Source organism: Saccoglossus kowalevskii, chromosome 2 (genome assembly GCF_978046115.1).
Source record: "Saccoglossus kowalevskii chromosome 2, keSacKowa6.1, whole genome shotgun sequence".
Taxonomy (NCBI): domain Eukaryota; kingdom Metazoa; phylum Hemichordata; class Enteropneusta; family Harrimaniidae; genus Saccoglossus; species Saccoglossus kowalevskii.
In genome coordinates this window covers 38,707,513-38,728,594 of record NC_140642.1, presented here as the reverse complement: position 1 = coordinate 38,728,594, position 21,082 = coordinate 38,707,513, and the positions used below count along the sequence as shown (strand labels likewise).

The 21,082-nt window shown below is 35.7% G+C and overlaps 1 protein-coding gene across 1 annotated transcript in view; it reads right to left on the bottom strand.

The window, feature by feature from the left end:
• The window catches only part of LOC100375963 (kinesin-like protein KIF16B), a 43,934-nt gene extending 31,145 nt beyond the window's left edge, over positions 1-12,789 (bottom strand). Inside the window, exons 1-2 of the mRNA XM_006815729.3 lie at positions 12,636-12,789; positions 10,980-11,049 (exon numbers count right to left, since the gene is read on the bottom strand). Coding sequence (XP_006815792.3) covers positions 10,980-11,049; positions 12,636-12,682 — 117 coding nt within the window. The 5' untranslated portion in view covers positions 12,683-12,789. The remainder of the gene's footprint in view (positions 1-10,979; positions 11,050-12,635) is intronic.
• Between the last annotated feature and the right edge of the window lie 8,293 nt (positions 12,790-21,082).

Sequence of the window (21,082 nt, the reverse complement as noted above, 5' to 3'; positions counted from 1 at the left end):
TGTTGGATTTAAATTTATGCAGAAAACCAGAATTTGTTTCACTGACCAGAATTAATTTCACTGATTTGTGATAAACAACAAGCAAACCATAGAAAATAGATATTTTCAGTGGATTTTATTGCCAGTTTCAGAAAAAAACATGCCTACAAAGGGGGCTCTATTCATCATCTAGATGTCAACTACTATGCATGTACTGACATAATGTAGTGATTACAATCACACATACAGGTAGAGAAACTGGTATGGATACCATAAAACAAACCAAATCATCATTGGCTATTCTTGTCCTAAATATACCACCTGTAACCCAGTCTGTATGATCCTGATACAGGCTGTGATTTTAGCATCCATCCAATAAATTTGATCAAGTCACACACAATAACACAATCCATGGTATTACCTATGAGTAAAGTACTCATGTTCTAACTTAGTGAGGAATTGGCAGGGATATGAATAAAAACAACAGATTTGAAGATATCATCATGAAATGCACAAATTTGAGATAGGTCTAATAGGTTTTACATTCATAAAAACATGGGTAATGTTTTTTAAATATTTAATAAAAAATTCATGAATGATTATCAACACATTACACATTCATGATTGCAAATTACCAATTTTTTTTCAACAGGATCATGCTTTTCTATCAATATGGAATACAACCATTTTAGAATTCTGACATGCAAAATTTGTTGTGAGTTTTTGCAAGACAAAGTTAATCAAAGAAAGCTTAGAAAGAACTCCCATGTGCTGAGAGTATTGGAGACACATTAAATATAATTCAAAATTACTTGTCAGAGATAGTGATAGTGATAGATAAGCCGAAAACTAATAATGCAAATCAGAAAATTAATATGAACAGATTTTAATGAAATACTAATGAGGTCTGCGCAATGTAACAGACCATCTATGTTTTATTGAAATGTGATTGGAACCCAACAAAATTATAAATTATTATACTAATTAGGGAATTAATATAAACAGATTTTAAGCCCAAACTAATCAGGTTTGTACATTGTCCTAGAGCATCTTTGCACTAAGTTTCATTGAAATGGAATAATTAGTACTTTAGATATCAGTGGTTAATTATGTAAATTAGTAATTAATATGTACAGATTTTAACCCACAATTATCCAGGTCTGTCTATTGTCCTACAGCAACCATGTACAAAGTTTCATTGAAATGTGATGATTAGTAATTGAGAAATCAGTGTGAAAGCTGAAAATTAATTAATTATGCAAATTAGGTAATTAATATACACAATTAATCACCCTAAAACTAATCAGGTCTCTGGATAGTCCTAAAGGATCTATGTACAAAGTTTCATTGAAATGTAATGCTTACTACTTGAAACATCAAAAGCTGAAAATTAATTAATTATGCAAATTAGAAAATTAATATGCACAAATATTTATCCCAAAACAATCAATCTCTGCATAGTCCTTGAGTATCTATGTACCAAGTTTCATTGAAATGTAATGCTTACTACTTGAAACATCAAAAGCTGAAAATTAATTAATTATGCAAATTAGGTAATTAATATGCACTGACATTACCCTAAAAACAATCAGGTCTGTGCAGTGTCCTATGACATCTATGTACCAAGTTTCATTGAAATGTGATGATTAGTACTTGAGATATCAGTGGAAAAACCGAAAATTGACTAATCATTATGCAAATTAGGTAATTTTTTCCAAAAACTAATCAAAACCAAGCATTAGTTCAGAACATCCATGTACCAAGTTTCATCAAAATCCAATAAGTGGTTCTTTAGATATCAATGGAACAGTCATGAAACAGCTAAAAATTAGATTATTATCATGCAAATTGATAATTAATATGCATGAAATTTTACCAAAACCTAATCAAATTTGCGGATTAGCCCAGAGCATCTATGCACCAAGTTTCATCAAAAACTGATGTATGGTTCTTGAGATATCAGTGGAACAGACAGACACATATACACACACATACACACACACATACATACACACTAACCGCAAAGACTCTCATTTTGTGCTTCGCACATGGGAGACAAAAATGCTCAGGGACAGAGTTTTTTATTATTATTATTTTCGTTTTTACCTAATTGAGAAAAAACTCTCATACATACAGTATACATATAAAATTCCAAACCTTGACATCTGGCCAAGCTCAAAGTTTAGAAATTCCCAACACTAACAATTATGCAAATTACTAATCTGCATGACTATGAACCCAAACTGTGGCTGATTACTAATATGCGTATGACAAAAACTGTGGCTGATTACTAATATGCATTTGACAAAAACTGTGGCTGATTACTAATATGCGTATGACAAAAATTGTGGCTGATTACTAATATGCATTTGACAAAAACTGTGGCTGATTACTAATATGCGTATGACAAAAACTGTGGCTGATTACTAATATGCATTTGACAAAAACTGTGGCTGATTACTAATATGCGTATGACAAAAACTGTGGCTGATTACTAATATGCATTTGACAAAAACTGTGGCTGATTACTAATATGCGTATGACAAAAACTGTGGCTGATTACTAATATGCAACTGACAAAAACTGTGGCTGATTACTAATATGCGTATGACAAAAACTGTGGCTGATTACTAATATGCATTTGACAAAAACTGTGGCTGATTACTAATATGCGTATGACAAAAACTGTGGCTGATTACTAATATGTGTATGACTAAAACTGTGGCTGATTACTAATATGCGTATGACAAAAACTGTGGCTGATTACTAATATGCATTTGACAAAAACTGTGGCTGATTACTAATATGCGTATGACAAAAACTGTGGCTGATTACTAATATGCATTTGACAAAAACTGTGGCTGATTACTAATATGCGTATGACAAAAACTGTGGCTGATTACTAATATGCATTTGACAAAAACTGTGGCTGATTACTAATATGCATTTGACAAAAACTGTGGCTGATTACTAATATGCATTTGACAAAAACTGTGGCTGATTACTAATATGCATTTGACAAAAACTGTGGCTGATTACTAATATGCATTTGACAAAAACTGTGGCTGATTACTAATATGCATTTGACAAAAACTGTGGCTGATTACTAATATGCGTATGACAAAAACTGTGGCTGATTACTAATATGTATTTGACAAAAACTGTGGCTGATTACTAATATGCATTTGACAAAAACTGTGGCTGATTACTATTATGCATTTGACAAAAACTGTGGCTGATTACTAATATGCGTATGACAAAAACTGTGGCTGATTACTAATATGCGTATGACAAAAACTGTGGCTGATTACTAATATGCGTCTGACACAAACTGTGGCTGATTACTAATATGCAACTGACAAAAACTATGGCTGATTACTAATATGCATTTGACAAAAACTGTGGCTGATTACTAATATGCATTTGACAAAAACTGTGGCTGATTACTAATATGCGTATGACAAAAACTGTGGCTGATTACTAATATGCATTTGACAAAAACTGTGGCTGATTACTAATATGCATTTGACAAAAACTGTGGCTGATTACTAATATGCGTATGACAAAAACTGTGGCTGATTACTAATATGCGTATGACAAAAACTGTGGCTGATTACTAATATGCATTTGACAAAAACTGTGGCTGATTACTAATATGCGTATGACAAAAACTGTGGTTGATTACTAATATGCATTTGACAAAAACTGTGGCTGATTACTAATATGCGTATGACAAAAACTGTGGCTGATTACTAATATGCAACTGACAAAAACTGTGGCTGATTACTAATATGCAACTGACAAAAACTGTGGCTGATTACTAATATGCGTATGACAAAAACTGTGGCTGATTACTAATATGCATTTGACAAAAACTGTGGCTGATTACTAATATGCGTATGACAAAAACTGTGGCTGATTACTAATATGCATTTGACAAAAACTGTGGCTGATTACTAATATGCATTTGACAAAAACTGTGGCTGATTACTAATATGCATTTGACAAAACCTGTGGCTGATTACTAATATGCATTTGACAAAAACTGTGGCTGATTACTAATATGCGTATGACAAAAACTGTGGCTGATTACTAATATGCATTTGACAAAAACTGTGGCTGATTACTAATATGCATTTGACAAAAACTGTGGCTGATTACTAATATGCATTTGACAAAAACTGTGGCTGATTACTAATATGCGTATGACAAAAACTGTGGCTGATTACTAATATGCGTATGACAAAAACTGTGGCTGATTACTAATATGCATTTGACAAAAACTGTGGCTGATTACTAATATGCATTTGACAAAAACTGTGGCTGATTACTAATATGCGTATGACAAAAACTGTGGCTGATTACTAATATGCAACTGACAAAAACTATGGCTGATTACTAATATGCATTTGACAAAAACTGTGGCTGATTACTAATATGCGTATGACAAAAACTGTGGCTGATTACTAATATGCGTATGACAAAAACTGTGGCTGATTACTAATATGCATTTGACAAAAACTGTGGCTGATTACTAATATGCAACTGACAAAAACTATGGCTGATTACTAATATGCATTTGACAAAAACTGTGGCTGATTACTAATATGCGTATGACAAAAACTGTGGCTGATTACCAATATGCGTATGACAAAAACTGTGGCTGATTACTAATATGCGTATGACAAAAACTGTGGCTGATTACCAATATGCGTATGACAAAAACTGTGGCTGATTACTAATATGCGTATGACAAAAACTGTGGCTGATTACTAATATGCGTATGACAAAAACTGTGGCTGATTACTAATATGCGTATGACAAAAACTGTGGCTGATTACTAATATGCATTTGACAAAAACTGTGGCTGATTACTAATATGCGTATGACAAAAACTGTGGCTGATTACTAATATGCGTATGACAAAAACTATGGCTGATTACTAATATGCGTATGACAAAAACTGTGGCTGATTACTAATATGCAACTGACAAAAACTATGGCTGATTACTAATATGCGTATGACAAAAACTGTGGCTGATTACTAATATGCATTTGACAAAAACTGTGGCTGATTACTAATATGCATTTGACAAAAACTGTGGCTGATTACTAATATGCGTATGACAAAAACTATGGCTGATTACTAATATGCGTATGACAAAATCTGTGGCTGATTACTAATATGCATTTGACTGACAAAAACTGTGGCTGATTACTAATATGCATTTGACAAAAACTGTGGCTGATTACTATTATGCATTTGACAAAAACTGTGGCTGATTACTAATATGCGTATGACAAAAACTGTGGCTGATTACTAATAAACATTTGACAAAAACTGTGGCTGATTACTAATATGCATTTGACAAAAACTGTGGCTGATTACTAATATGCATTTGACAAAAACTGTGGCTGATTACTGTAATGTTCTTAAAGAATAATTATGAGACAGTTTATCTGAGGGAAAGGACTGGTTTGTTTATTTAACCAACTGATGACTGAACCCTAGTTGCTAGGTGCTAGGTGCTACTGAGCATGCCCGCATAATTAATTACAAGACAAGACTAGGTCAAAGGTCACAATAATAAGAAGTAGAATACTACATCTCTCCTCTCTTTTAGATAAACAAGGAAACTCACGAAAGCATGTATAACAAATATAACTTATCAATATTTAAAAGTCTTCAAATTGTAATTGTTGATATTGTGAATATCAAAGTCAAAGAACGAACAATATTTATGAAAGTATGAACTTGAACTTGAACTTACAATTTTTTTAAAACATAGGCATATGTTCACTCAATAAAACAAAAGAAATTACATAACACTAACTTCAAAATCGTTTCAATTGTGAGTGAAGGGATCGACGTCCTTCTACTCAAATGCCATTATTTTGGGATTATTTTTGCCCAAATCACGAAAGTATGACATGTTTTAGAAACTAAGTTATGTAGTCTTGAAGATAACTTGGTTTTTGTCTTTCTCTCTTGGATCTACGCATCGATTCTGGTGGATTTGTTGATGTTTGAGAATTGTCTAATATTTGAAGATTGTCCGATATTGTTTGATTAGTTTCTACATTATTTTCATGAGGAATTCTCTTGAAGAATGAAGCATTTCTGGTGATCTCATGATTTCCTCTCTGGACGGTGGTCATGCTGCCTTTCTTACTCACAACTTCATATGGCTCAGGATTGAATGGAGTTGACATTTTATTTCTCTTTTGTTGTTTTACAAGGACTCGGTCTCCGATGCCTAAATCTGATGCTTTAGCATGGTTGCGTGTGTCTGCATACTTCTTCATGCATAATTTTCTCTTTGCATCACTTGCTTGAATTTTCCTATCAGGTTTATTATTATATATCTGAGGTAGGGTTGTTTTCATTTTTCTACTATTCAAAGCTTCGAATGGAGAAATGCCTGTAGTTGAATGTGGTGTAGCTCTATACTGACGCAGAAATTGAAAAAGTCCTTGGCACCAGCTTTTGCCTTCTAGCTTGGCTGCACGGACTGCTTTTTCCAGCGTTCGCATCATCCTCTCGGCTTCTCCATTAGCTTTTGGCCACAATGGTGTTATTTTTCTATGTCTAAATCCAACATATTTGGAAAAGCGTTTAAACTCATCTCCATTATATGGCGGGCCATTATCAGTTTTAACAATGTCCGGTATACCTTGTCTGGCAAAGATTGCATCGAAGTGCGGGATAGCTGCTTCTGCAGATGTAGAATTACAAATTTCTACCTCTGGGTATCTACTGTAGTCATCGATGACTACCAACAAATATTTACCATTTGGGAATGGACCACAGAAATCTGCTGAGACCTCTTGCCAAGGACCATTTGGCAGTGTAGACATTTTTAATGGCTCGATAGTAGGTTTTGGTCCATGTGTTGATGCTTGACATGGTATGCACCTGGTTACTGTTTCTTCCACCATTCTGTCAATACCTGGAAACCAAAGAGTTTCTCTCAGCAACTTTTTCGTTTTTACAACACCTTGATGACCGACATGAGCTAAACATATGGCTTTCTGTTGCAATTTCTTTGGAACCACAATTCTGTTTCCACGTAACACAACTCCATTGGCTGTTGACAGTTCGTCTTTGACTGCTTTGTATTGTACAACATCATGATGCAAATCATACCACTTTTGTGTGTTAATAACTTCCATTATTTTCTGTAAGATTTCATCTTCCGATGTTGCTTGCTTAATTTCAGCCATTGTCATAGCAGGGGGTATCGCATTCTCAATTATAAAATTTATGTATGTATCAATACGTGAAACATGGTCTTTACAGTGGTTTACCTGGTCAGGATGTCGACTCATGTAATCAGCAGGGTTGGATTCACCTGGTTGATACTCAAGAACTACTTGATACGGTTGAAGACGCAAACTTAGTCTTTCAAGTCTGGCTGTTAATTTAGAATTAGACTTATTGAACATGCCTTCTAATGGCTTATGGTCGGTTATCACCTTGAATTCTGAACCAAATACATAAATGTGAAAATGTTCACAAGCCCATATAACTGCAAGGGCTTCTCGCTCTGTCTGGCTGTACCGTGACTCTGTATCTGTCAGTGCACGACTTGCATATGCAATGATATTACAAGTATCTCTGGTCTCATTTACTTGTGTTAAAACTGCACCAAGGCCTGTTGGGCTTGCATCTACTAACAGCTCTGTTTTCAGCCTTGGATCAAAGTATTTCATCACCCTGTGACTTGCCATCAGGCTTTTTAACTTCTCGAATGATCCTTGTTGCTCAGGTCCCCATTCCCACTTTGTATCTTTGTGAGTTAGAATACGTAATGGTGTTGCAATAGTTGCAAAATCAGGCACAAATCGAGCAATGTATTGAGCCATGCCTAGGAAACTACGTACAGCTGTTGCATCTTCTGGTGCTCTGACATTGATTATTGCTGTCACTTTCTTATCATCCGCCATTATACCGGCACTGGAAAATGTATGACCATAGAACTGAATCAAAGACTTGCTGAACTCACATTTTTGTTGATTAGCTGTGATGTTATACTTCCGCAGCCTTTGGAACACTGCTCTTAGCATTTCATCATGTTCCTGTTGTGTCTTACCATATATGATAATGTCATCTGAAAGATTTCTAGCACCACGTATACCTTGTATCATGTCTGATACTGCTTTCTGAAATATTTCAGCAGCAGAGTTTATTCCGAAACTCAGTCTCTTGTATCTGTATAAACCCATATGAGTAGCAAACGTAGTTATATGCCTTGATTGTGTGTCCAGCTCAAGCTGATGGTAACCTTGGTTTAGATCAATCTTGCTGAACACCGTTGCACCATTCAGATCCACAATCAGGTCTTCTATTGTTGGCATGGGATGTCTCTCCCTTTCTATAGCTTGATTGGCAGCTCTCATGTCAACACATACTCTGATTCCTGTCTTTTTAGGTACTATTACTATGGGAGATACCCACGGAGTGGCTCCATCTGCCTTCTCTATTATGTCTAACTGCTCTAGCTTAATTATCTCTGCTTCAACTTGCTCACGTACATGGAATGGCACTCGCCGATGCTGCTGTGCAACTGGTTTGACTGATGTGTTAATATGCAAAATTGCTTTTGTATCTCGCATCTTGCCAATACCTTCAAATCTGTCTGCATACTCCTCAATCAAACTATCACTGGTACATGTAGAAAGTGAATTTACCATGTGTAGTAAACCAAGCTGTGTTGCTGTATAATAACCCAGTAAATTTCCTGCTGATCCTTTTACAACATGGAACTTAGTGAAAGTAGACTGTTGGGTTATAGGAGACTTTACATTCACCTTAACTTCACCAAGTATTGGAAGTGGTTTCTTAGATCCATATGCATACACATTCTTTGAACATTGTGTAATTTCTGCATTATTCAACAGCTTGCATGTTTTCTCGTCTAACACATTTGTCCCTGCACCAGAATCAATGATACATTTAACTGTTTGACCATCTATGTCAATTTTAGTATCAGGCTGTTGATTGGTTGATATGGAGGACACTGTGATGTGATATGCATAATCATCATCTGAGGAAGAAAAATCTTTAGTTGTAGCAGAATTGACATGTTGCAATATTTTACTCCGACATACTTTAGCGAAATGTCCTGTTTTATCACATTTTCTGCATTTTTGATCTCTTGCTGGACATTCACCTGAATGTGGATATTTTCCTCCACACCTGAAACACGACTTGTGTTTTCTGTCAGGCTCCACTCGTTTTGGTTTACCAGTATACTGCTGGGATTTCTTATATTTATTTCTTTTCCACTGGCTCTTTTTTACAGGCTGGACTGTATTTACTTCTGTTTCTGTCTCAAACTGATTTTCAATACCTCTGGCTTGACGTTCAGAAACTTCAAAAGAACGACCAGAATCTAACAGTGCCTCTAATGTTAAATCATCTCTCAGAGCTTTACGACGTAACCTAGTTGACACACATGATAATACTATCTGGGATTTTATTTCTTCATTAATATCATGAAAACCACAATTTCTTGCTAGTTGTTTCAAACGGGTAAAATACTGATCCAAAGATTCATCAGTTTTCTGAGTAGCATGCCTAAAAACATTGACCTCATAGGTTTTATTCACCTTTGGCAGGAAATATTTATTCAGGGCATCTACAGCCGCTTTGTATACATTGTCACTGCCCTCAACGTCAGGTAGTGTTTCAAAAACATCAGCGACCTCATCTCCCGCAGAAAACAACAGCAGTGCTCGTTTTCTTACATTGTTTTTTATATCGTATGCAACTAGAAATGTCTCAAATTTCTTCAACCATTTCTCCCATCGAGGACCAATAGAAGTAGAGTCCCCATACACAGAAAAAGCTGGGAATACTGGTAATGCAGTAGCCATGTCCACAATGTGTCACTTTCCACTCCAGAATTGATTTATATTATGTACTGTACCTCCTTGGTGCTGTGCACTAAAGTATTGCTGCTCAGATTTCTGCAACTTTCTGTCTTCAAGGTCAAATTTCTTCTTCAGATTACTTCAAAAATTCTGGAAATTTGCATCTGGATGATCCTGGGTGTACCATTAAACTAATTTATCACTCGTCGCCAAAATGTAATGTTCTTAAAGAATAATTATGAGACAGTTTATCTGAGGGAAAGGACTGGTTTGTTTATTTAACCAACTGATGACTGAACCCTAGTTGCTAGGTGCTACTGAGCATGCCCGCATAATTAATTACAAGACAAGACTAGGTCAAAGGTCACAATAATACAGAAGTAGAATACTACAATTACTAATATGCGTATGACAAAAACTGTGGCTGATTACTAATATGCATTTGACAAAAACTGTGGCTGATTACTAATATGCGTATGACAAAAACTGTGGCTGATTACTAATATGCGTATGACAAAAACTGTGGCTGATTACTAATATGCATTTGACAAAAACTGTGGCTGATTACTAATATGCATTTGACAAAAACTGTGGCTGATTACTAATATGCATTTGACTGACAAAAACTGTGGCTGATTACTAATATGCATTTGACAAAAACTGTGGCTGATTACTAATATGCATTTGACAAAAACTGTGGCTGATTACTAATATGCATTTGACAAAAACTGTGGCTGATTACTAATATGCATTTGACAAAAACTGTGGCTGATTACTAATATGCGTATGACAAAAACTGTGGCTGATTACTAATATGCATTTGACAAAAACTGTGGCTGATTACTAATATGCGTATGACAAAAACTGTGGCTGATTACTAATATGCATTTGACAAAAACTGTGGCTGATTACTAATATGCGTATGACAAAAACTGTGGCTGATTACTAATATGCATTTGACAAAAACTGTGGCTGATTACAAATCTACATATAGACCTAGTGTGGAATTGCATAAATAAACACATGGCCAGAACAACGGGTTAAATGACTACAACTGGTATCATTATGACCAGACCATCCATGTACAGAAACTGGAGCATGTCTTAGTGGTATGTAGAACTTACCTTCAAGTTTGTAATACTAGTTTTACTACCTTCCATTTCAATTATACATGTTGACTTCAAATTGATTTCCCTGTGAAAATAACAATCAAATTTATTTGTAAATAAAAAATTAAATTATTAAAAAAAAATATCTCTTGACAATCATAATAGTTTGACAGAGATATTGTGTGAAAACTAGCTGTAATTGTACACTGTAGTTGTACACTTGTATTGACATTGGTATGTATCAGGATCTGATCTACATCCTGGACGTTGCAACAGGATATGTCCGTGGTGGTACACCATACAGATCTCAGGTTTGTGTAGTAATGTACACTGGGTGTAACATTGTAATGAATACCAGTATTTGTAAATTATAGTAATGTTCCTTAAACTTTTGAGTGCCCTTGTCAACTTTTAGGACATCTACAAAATGATTTTGAAGGGTTATGGGAGTCAAATAACTTACAAGACAGACAGTAAAAAAAAATATATTGATAAATACAAATCAAAGGTGGTAAAAATGACACTGTATTTGTTCTAGTAATAACGCTTGAAGTGGGAGGGTCGTCATCTACACACGCGCATGAATTGAGTTCCAAACGACGATAACAACACTCACGAAAAATGCAAAGCGTCATGGGTAGACGCTTGTTTTTTAACAGTGACAGGCTATCGCCATCTAACGTATGCTTTCGCTTTTATGCATGTTTATCTAAGGTCAAAGTAATTCACATTTTAATGATCAAATGCACAATAAATTTAATTTGTGGTTACTGTGTACTTTAGTGATGTGCTTGTAATAAAGTGAATATGGTAAGTGTTTGTAACTATGGTTACATGCGTTTAAGCTCAGATTTCACTGATCAAAGGAAATCATGCAAGAAAATGCAAATTTTTTGTGAGAATATAAAAGAAAACAACCTGTTATGGTTCTTATCAGATTGTTTTTCTAATGTCCTTGTTTCTATTTTATACTGCATATTTAGCTTTAAAACAGTGTATCAGGTTAATACCTTGGTGCTCACTTGTGTCCTGCAATCCCAGTGATCAGAATAACTTTGATTTACATCCAAGTGGAACCCCTGGACAGTATGAATTCTATATCATGTGCATATCACCATTGAGTGATTAGAAAACCTGCATATCTCTGTATCTTCCTTCGGTAATATCATCATTACCGAGGATTCATAAGATAAGAGTATATTTTAGGCAAAAAATGATTGTGAATGTTTGTCTGTAGTGTACTAACAACTAAGAAGATTCTTCAAAGAAACGGGGGATAATCAATATAGCAGACAAAATAACCGGTACACGACATGAATCATGATTACTCATATCATAGTGCACACTGTCAAAGATCCATCGTAGCCAAGCACCCCAACCCAGAACGTAAACACCTACTAAGTGTACGCATTAAAGCGGATATATCCCGGCAACGATTTCAACAATAAATCGTTGTTACACGTCGTGGAACATGATAACTTTATACCAATACTATTACATACCAACATGTTGTGAACATTGCCAACACAACACAGTACACTCAACACTCAACACACGGTAACACACTGTAACACACTTGGCAAAGTCGGGCAGTGTAGCCCAACGAGTATCAAGCCACGAGTATGCACTGTTCATCGTCGTAAAATTTACAAGATTTGAGATTGTACTTACCTTTCATTGATGGGACGCACTCTTACTGCAACCTTTACAGAAGCCATTCTAGTGGGTGTAAGTGATAAATAAAAGCAGTCCTATAAATATTGACCAGTAAAGTCAACAGCCGACTTCTGCGTGTCAGCCATGTTCCTGTCACATGATGCATTTGCTAGTTGCGCCGCTTGGGGCGCACTTTCAGGTAAAACTTCGGTTGAAACTCATCAACAACTCAACTTGAATAAACAAGCTTTTTTACAAATGGTATTTTCATACCTTGTTCGTTTATATTTTTCACCGCATATTGTTATTTCGAACACGAAATTTTATTTACAAAAGGGATTATTTGTTCAACCATGCAATGTACTATAGCAAATATTACTGTATGTGGTCGCATTGGAATCCCCGGATAATGACGATTGCCTTCGCCGTGTCATATTGCCGTGCTTGATTGAACCATGTTGGCTCCCATAATATTTGTTTCACCTATATTACAAGTAGTATACAATGGTTTACTTTCGTCAAATTTGTTGTTTTTTTGTTTAATGTGGTACAAATTTGAAAAATTCGTGTACGATAAGTGGAATATGCCTACTAATTTTCCAGGTAGAAATTTTTCGGGATAAAATAATTAAATCTTTCATGTATTAATACTGTATTATTAAAACACAATCATCAAAACAGAATGTGCCCTCTATCGAAGATTGTTATACTTTTTTTATCCAAGTGATGTGCAATTTCGTTTTTTTTTCCAGTCCATGTCGCATTCTATTTGAGTAGCTCAAGAGATGGAAATAAACAATATTTCACGACTATTGCAGTTCATCTACATTTTGGCGATAATATTTTCCAAAATAATCAATGAGGGCGCTGTCCTAAATATTGCGCCACCATCGGCGTTGGCTACAGTACATGCACTCAATATTGTAAACACATATATACACTATCGTGGAGCGAGATCGTACAAGCAAAATATTTTAAAACCTTGTCATATATTGCCATTTTAATAAAATTCAGCATTTCAAACATTGATTTTTTTAATTACCGCAATGATTCGATTTTACCTTAGAAATAAAGTAATTTTGCTCGCTCCATCCAATGGGTCCATGTGTTAAATTGTAGTTTCATCGTCAGTACCCTAATCGTACTGTTTCTCAATAACGACTTTTATACTGCATCAAACAACCTGAGCTGGGCTGGATAGGATGTAGAAAAAGATATATTGTTGCTCAAACTATCATCACCAATCTTCGGAGAGTGCATTTATACCGTGAGAAAATGAGAAAGACCTCAAAGACAGAATAGAATATGTCAAGCAACTTCTTCATGAATAATCAAAAATCCAGGAACGAACAAACTAGGCTATTCAAACAATTAATGTGTGACCTATGACGCGGGGAAGTTATTTTTAGAAAGCGAAACACTAAGTGTAAGTAAAAATATCAATCATGATTTTCTTGCGGGAAATCGAATTAACATTTCCAACAAAAATGATTAATATTTATTTTTCAAAGTAGCCAATCGGGTGTACACATATACGTGTACATTTCAGTGTCATTCTCACGTTGTCATACACATTCTTTTATGCTGTAATAACTACACAATAAATAGTAATAACTAGTTTGCATAACCGACTTCCGATCAAATCAGTATCAAATCTAAAAAAAAAATTCATAACAGTTTAAAATTACGTAAACGAAAACCAATGCTGTTGTCAAGTGGTCAGACGCCGGGTGATGTGTGAAATTTGAATGTATTATATATGTTCGACAAATCATAAAGTCTCAGCCAGATTTTATGTTCCTGGCTATTCGCATAGTTACGCCTGTATTGCATTCACACACGGCGAAATAAAGGCTCTTTCATTTGTTGTCAGGCATAATGCTTCATGTCGAAATTCGTCACGGCGCAGGATTGTTGTCGGGAAACGCTGAATGCACTGTAACATATGGGACTCTCCTAAAATTGACATTTATAGATGGAATTAGTACGCGGGCCCTTATTCCGACTTATATGATATCCTAGAATGAAGATCCTGCCTATTGCTATATCTCTAAATACATGCATTCCCGTGTTGCATTTGCAGTCACTGTGGTTCAGTTTACAAGGCAACAAGCAGACAGCGCATTTTACGTGGGCATTTAACTGTCTATGTGACTACGTGTTAACTTTCCCATGCAATTTTACTTTTGTCTTTAATTTCTTAACACCTAGAGCTAAAATTCCAATGTCATGCACTTAACTAGACCATATTCACACTTTTAGGCACGCCACGTCGAGTGATGCAAGAAATGTCTACCCTACTAACTTAGTACTAAGTTTCCTTATTAGGCAACCAATCGCATTTACTTAATCTGAGCATCATGGTGACGTCATGAAGTAAAGTGATTCTGCTTATAAAAAGCGTGTATACAGTATATATAAAACTCATACAGACACTAGACTCATAGTAGGCATTTTGCCATCGCCCACAAACATTGTACTTCAATATTTGTATATTTGATGTCTTCACCCAAATAAACATCCAAATTAATTCTGTCAGCCTTTTTACTATTACTCTACTCATGTGTTTCTGCATTTATTATTACCGACAATTATAATGTAGTCGGTGAAATTGAAAATTATATATTTTCGTCACACTTTCATTATAGTTATACGTTCATGACATCAGGATTTCGAAATTCCTGAAGAATAAAAAATTGGGTCATCGGATAATTTTTCGAGATAGTAAAGTCCAAAGTCCGAAAAGTCATGAAAAATGTTTACAAACGATTCTATAGTGAGATTATTTTATTTTACCCCAAAATGTTGCTAGGGGACATGGAATGATTATTATTATGGATACGAATTCTAATAATGTTAAAATATTTTGACAAATTTACATACAGTTTAATCAGTTTCCATTAAGATACTAGTTTTCTAATGGGAGTTCTCTCCCACAATGCAACTTGAACGCATTCTCAGTATAGAAACAAAATTGAATTCGGTTAAAACTGTCATAATTAGTGTTCAGTAATAATCATGTAACTCATGCATTCGATTTCCCCTCTTTATTATTCTAACTTTCCTATTAGTTTTGCTCCCCTTCGAAATCCCCTCACTTTTTCAGTGTGGAAATTTATTCTAGAACCGCGACTCGGATTATTGAGACTATGCATCATGTACTCGTAATTACTTAGGTGCCTGCTATAAATTAACAGCAGTGTTGGACTGTTGTCAAATGACGTCAAATGTCAAATTCACTTCGACGTACCATATTCTTCCTTGTAAAGATGCATCAACTCAACTGGAAATCACACACCAACACTATCCAAAACAATATCATGGCTCTGTGGGTTGTCACGTAATATGAAAACATCACTAATAAAAGAAACAAAAAAACACGCAACTTTTTCTCATGTCATTGTAAAAGCAATTTGCTAATAACACTTTCCCTTGCAATCTCAAGTTGCATACGCCGAGAAAATTAAAATGGTGGTGATAGGAATTGCTGTATAACGTGACCATTTGTACTTTACTGTGTATAACGGTTATAAATCATTCGTGTACTGCTACGTGACGTCAACAGCTTTTTACGGGAAGTTATATTCTGTACCTATATTTTTCTTGACATTTTACTGAGATTGAACTCAGATCCATAGAAACATTGAGTATGTTCACAGTCCATTGAATTATTACTTACATGCTTGGTAAAAATATCGCAAGGTTTGAAATCAGTCAGGCGGCGACACCTATTATTTTTGAAAATACATTTAATGAGCCATTTTCAACAAATCGGTTGACGAATGGGTCTTCGTTATTTGCGTTTCTATCCTTCCGAGAATTTACCACATATTAAATAAAGTCGGGAATGGTTCTTTGAATAAATCCCCATCATTCATGCACATATAAATTTGTCGTGCCAATGTATTCCATAATAATGAGTTCAGCAATGTATTAAATATATTCGAATTGTGCGAAGTGTTGGGGACAATTTTACCGAACAGGAGCCATGTTTATTAACAATCCGATACTGTGTGTGAAACGGTACTACATAAACGGGCAGGTATGTAGAAATATCACATCATTTAATTCACAGTAGTAATCATAAAAATAAACGAGGATTCAAGATCATCTAAAAATGATATTTTATGACAGGAATAATTGTTTATAGAACCGTATGGTTATGTGAATTTACTGATCTTCTCGGGGAGAATATTGTTCTATCGGATGGAGGGGGGGGGGTCGATAAAACAAGTACAAGTTAAGTCAAGTTAAGATTCTTATTGGTAACGTTGTATAGTTTTTTTTTTTTATTGAATCTGATTCTGATTAGTGGATGACTGCTTTCTTTCATGTTAGCTTTGGGATTTTTGCCTCTTGATCTTAGAAATAAACAAACAGTGAACAATATACATTCTGATAAAACTCGATAAATACACACCAAAACCGTGCATTTCGGCCTATAACACGCTATCTGGGATATACCATAACATATACGTACGTCCTAAAAGAAATTGAATGATTGCTGTTGTTGTTGGCAGTTTTGTAATCAGTTGCAGACATCGGGAAGATGTTCAACGATTCCCCGACAAGTATGTGTCAGACTAATGAAGAAAAAAAGTACAGGCATGCACTAAGGTTGATGTGATAAGTCAGCATTCATCCCGAGTTCACGTACTATTTGTTCATCATTGTATCCACCGACAGGGCTCGCAAACCACGACTTTCATATTTTAAAGACGCAGAAAGACTGTGTAAAAGAAGGAGACAACGAGGCGTTACCTCAGCTTACCGTTTGGGTGAATAACTTGAAACTGAACTATCTATAACTATGGAGGAATGTTTATACCACCATGCTATAACGAACTAATGTGTATTCCTTTAGATCGAACCTACATCTATCTCCTGTATCTCTACAGTGTAAGATTTGTCTGCTAGCGCCAAGTGAGTCACAGTCCCTACACATCACGTGACGCCAAACAAATATCATTAACCACATTCAACAGGTGAAGTGTATTTTTTGTATAAAGTGAATTTGTTGTATACAAAGCATAGTTTGAGTAGTAGTCGTTTTGTACTTTACCTTTCGTTTCCTTGTCATTTTTTACTCATCCCCATCTATACAATTATGTATGGTGCAGTATGTTGCGTGTTTTGTAGTATGATCTGTTATAACGTTATAGTACAAGCGCTCTGTGTTCATTTCCTGGCACAACGTTGTCTGCGGTGTGTGTTATATGATCGTACAGTAACCTAAACTACAATCTGGACGTGACAGGACCACTCTTAATCAGATAAAATGCGTTGAATATACTAGTACTCGGAAATAATAATTTATAGGTTGTAGTTGAGTTTTTGAGTTACCTTTTTTGGACAGTGTAAAGTAGTGAAAAACATGTAACTATTTACCGACATTATTTGTCAATCATAGCGGAAAGACAACTCTCTGTGTCGTAATCAGATACCGGTGTTATAATATGCTCTCGGCTTCGAGCCAAACAATAAAAAAACACTATAATTTGAAGACATGCCATGGGATTCCAAATTGGTTACAATAATATAAACATCAATTGCAGTTTGTTATCGACGTTCACACAAATAATAATAATTATAATAATGATAAATTTATTGCACAACAGGATTAGTATGGGAGCCTGAGCAATATGGTAAATACTACCGACGCAAGCGGAAGTATTTCTTTGGTTTCGGTTCAGTTTCTCCTCCTATAATACTGGGGCTGTGGTGCCGGTCACTAAAATGGGTCACGTTATTCGGGGTCGCATGTGGATATCGCCGTTAGTTTTTTTATGAAAATCAACCAGGTCATGTTTATATCTATGTATCGGGCGACCACGATACGCGTACGCAGTACCAGAGTGTTCAGCTCCACTGTGTACGGCCGGGTACCCATACCTTCTATCAGTTATATAGACCACTGAGTATTGTACAGTATAAACAATTGGATCGCTACTAACTTGCAAAAACTTCTGGGAGCCACTTTTTCACACAAGAGCGATTACATGTTTGGGAAGAAATAAATTGAATAATTTTATTGTAAAGGTAACTTTACAGTGTTATTACCCATCCCACACCTGTGTGGCGGTAATATCAATGATATCACCGTGCTTTGGTTGCTGTGCAAAGTTACCGGTCACTATATGGGACGAGCATTATTATCTTCATTGTTACGAATGCACGTAGTTTGACGCATGCGCGTTAGTTGATCTCGCCATCCGGTGCAGACTTGTTGAATGTTAACAACAAAATAAACCGATGTGGCCGACTTCTGCCAATGACGTATGAAGTATTTATGTCGCTCTTTTTATCACGCCTAGTTCACGTGATCAGGAGAGACGGTGTTCAATAACAGGTAACCCTGACGTGGGTTTCGCGATGGCCAATGACCACTGGTCACACGAATCACCCCTGGGGACAACTTGAATCTAGTTATGATAGCAACAATATAGTATCATAAATGGTGTTAAATCGTTTTGCGTGTTTATACCTGCAAAGGTGATTTATGACGTATCTTTGAAATGCATTGTGGGATTGAACTTCTCCTACGCGCATTGGGTATATAGAGTCGATGTGATTTCGAATATTTACATTTTATCTCCCTGGGTTTTTTGGCGAAGCTCAAAATGACCCCCCCCCCGCTCTCGGCATAACTAATTCATCGAGAAATGTTACAATCACGTTTCGTTAGCTAAATAATATCACCACATCCAATATTCTCGAGAGCCTGTGACGTCAGCACAAGCATGTCTGAACATAACACCAGATATGTAAATGAGTCATAATTATAGCCGCGACGCACCATTCTCACCAGAAATTATAATGCGCATGTGCGATCGGGTGCTGCAGTACGCGGGACACGGCATACCCCGTCAGTGCTTGCTGGGATGTCAAAAAGAAATTGCACCATCAGATAAAGAATTCTTGATAAATGTATATTACGTTAGTAATGATATGATACGATGGGCGACTGAACTAACTCGGAATGTTCCAGTTTTTAAAAAAGAAATTGAGCTTGAGTTCGTTTATAATCTTTAAAATACACTCTCCAAAAACGACACTGATTTGAGAATGTCGCCAACTTATATATAAGTAACTATGCTTGCGATACATTTGAACACTGGATCAGATGAATATATGAAGGACAGTGCAGAAGTAGTAAAACTTGTTTTCAGGGAGCAGGGCAATACGTTCGTTTTTTTGTTTTGTTTTCATAATTTTTATAAAATTTATAATTTGTTTTTAAAATTATATTTTCTGCGGTACTGATTATAAGTTGCTCCAGTTTTCAATGTATATCCTGGACGCCGAAAGCATTGATACATTTGAAAACAGCCACTGTGGCATTTAGATTTGAAATAATTATAACGAATCAACAGTAAATAACCGACTGTAATTTCGTAGCACCGCGTATGAACCTGGAGATAAAAATAAAAACACGTGTACGGCACAGAACACGGGTTTATACTTCCATGGACTTTGCCGTTTATCAGGGCTAAGTTCTTATTATTATGTGGTCTCGTTTTAATTCATATAAAAGTAAATCAACTTGCAATTAATGTATACAGAATTAGAAGAAATCTTCGAGATTTCATGTTTGAACAACAAAGAGAGTTACAGAATTTCATAGCACAAACGCAACTTCCTGTACATCTGTGATTTTTGAACGAATCGTCCAAGTTCCGCCTCTTTTTATCCTCTTTGGATTAACGGTGTTGAAATAGTAGACACAGCTTGGCTGTGCATTAATAGGTTGTCGTGTTTGAAGCAAAATTAGGATGGCCATCATTTCTATCAACAGCCCTGCCTATGATTATAATATCTTGGCACCGAGCCAACTGGCTTCGTTAGGGACTACTTTGTAAACGTGTATTGCGGAGTGAGAATTGGGTGAGAAGTCGGCGTAGAGTCATACCACCGTGAAACACCGACACAGACCGAACTCTGGTTTGTGTTGTTTTTTGCAGCATTATATAAAATAGAAACGACGCATTCATTTTAAGAAATATATGTGTAAATTGTATATTGGTATAGTCAAACACTAATGTGATATGAAATTAAATGTCCTGGCTATATGCAATGCCATTTAGACCCCCCATGGAATATTGTGCACGTGCACCCAACCGTAGATATCGCAAAACGCAATGTTACTAGCTGTTTCCACTTCCGTGCGAAACATCCCACCACCATACACCGAGGATTTTTTTACCATGTTTATCAAATGCATTTTGAATCATGTGATCTAAATCATACCTTAGCATGACTGTCTCCCAAAGTCGGGTTGCCCATGACAACGAAACGGCTACGAACTCATTCCGGAAATAAACGATCATTTCCGAAAGCTGATGTAGTGATGCACCTGGGTACAATTCATTTTAAAAGTTGAAAAATAATAAACTTTTTGTTTGCAGTTTAGTGAGGGGTTGTCCCGAAAGCACAACTAATTTGTTCAAATGTTCTAATTTTTC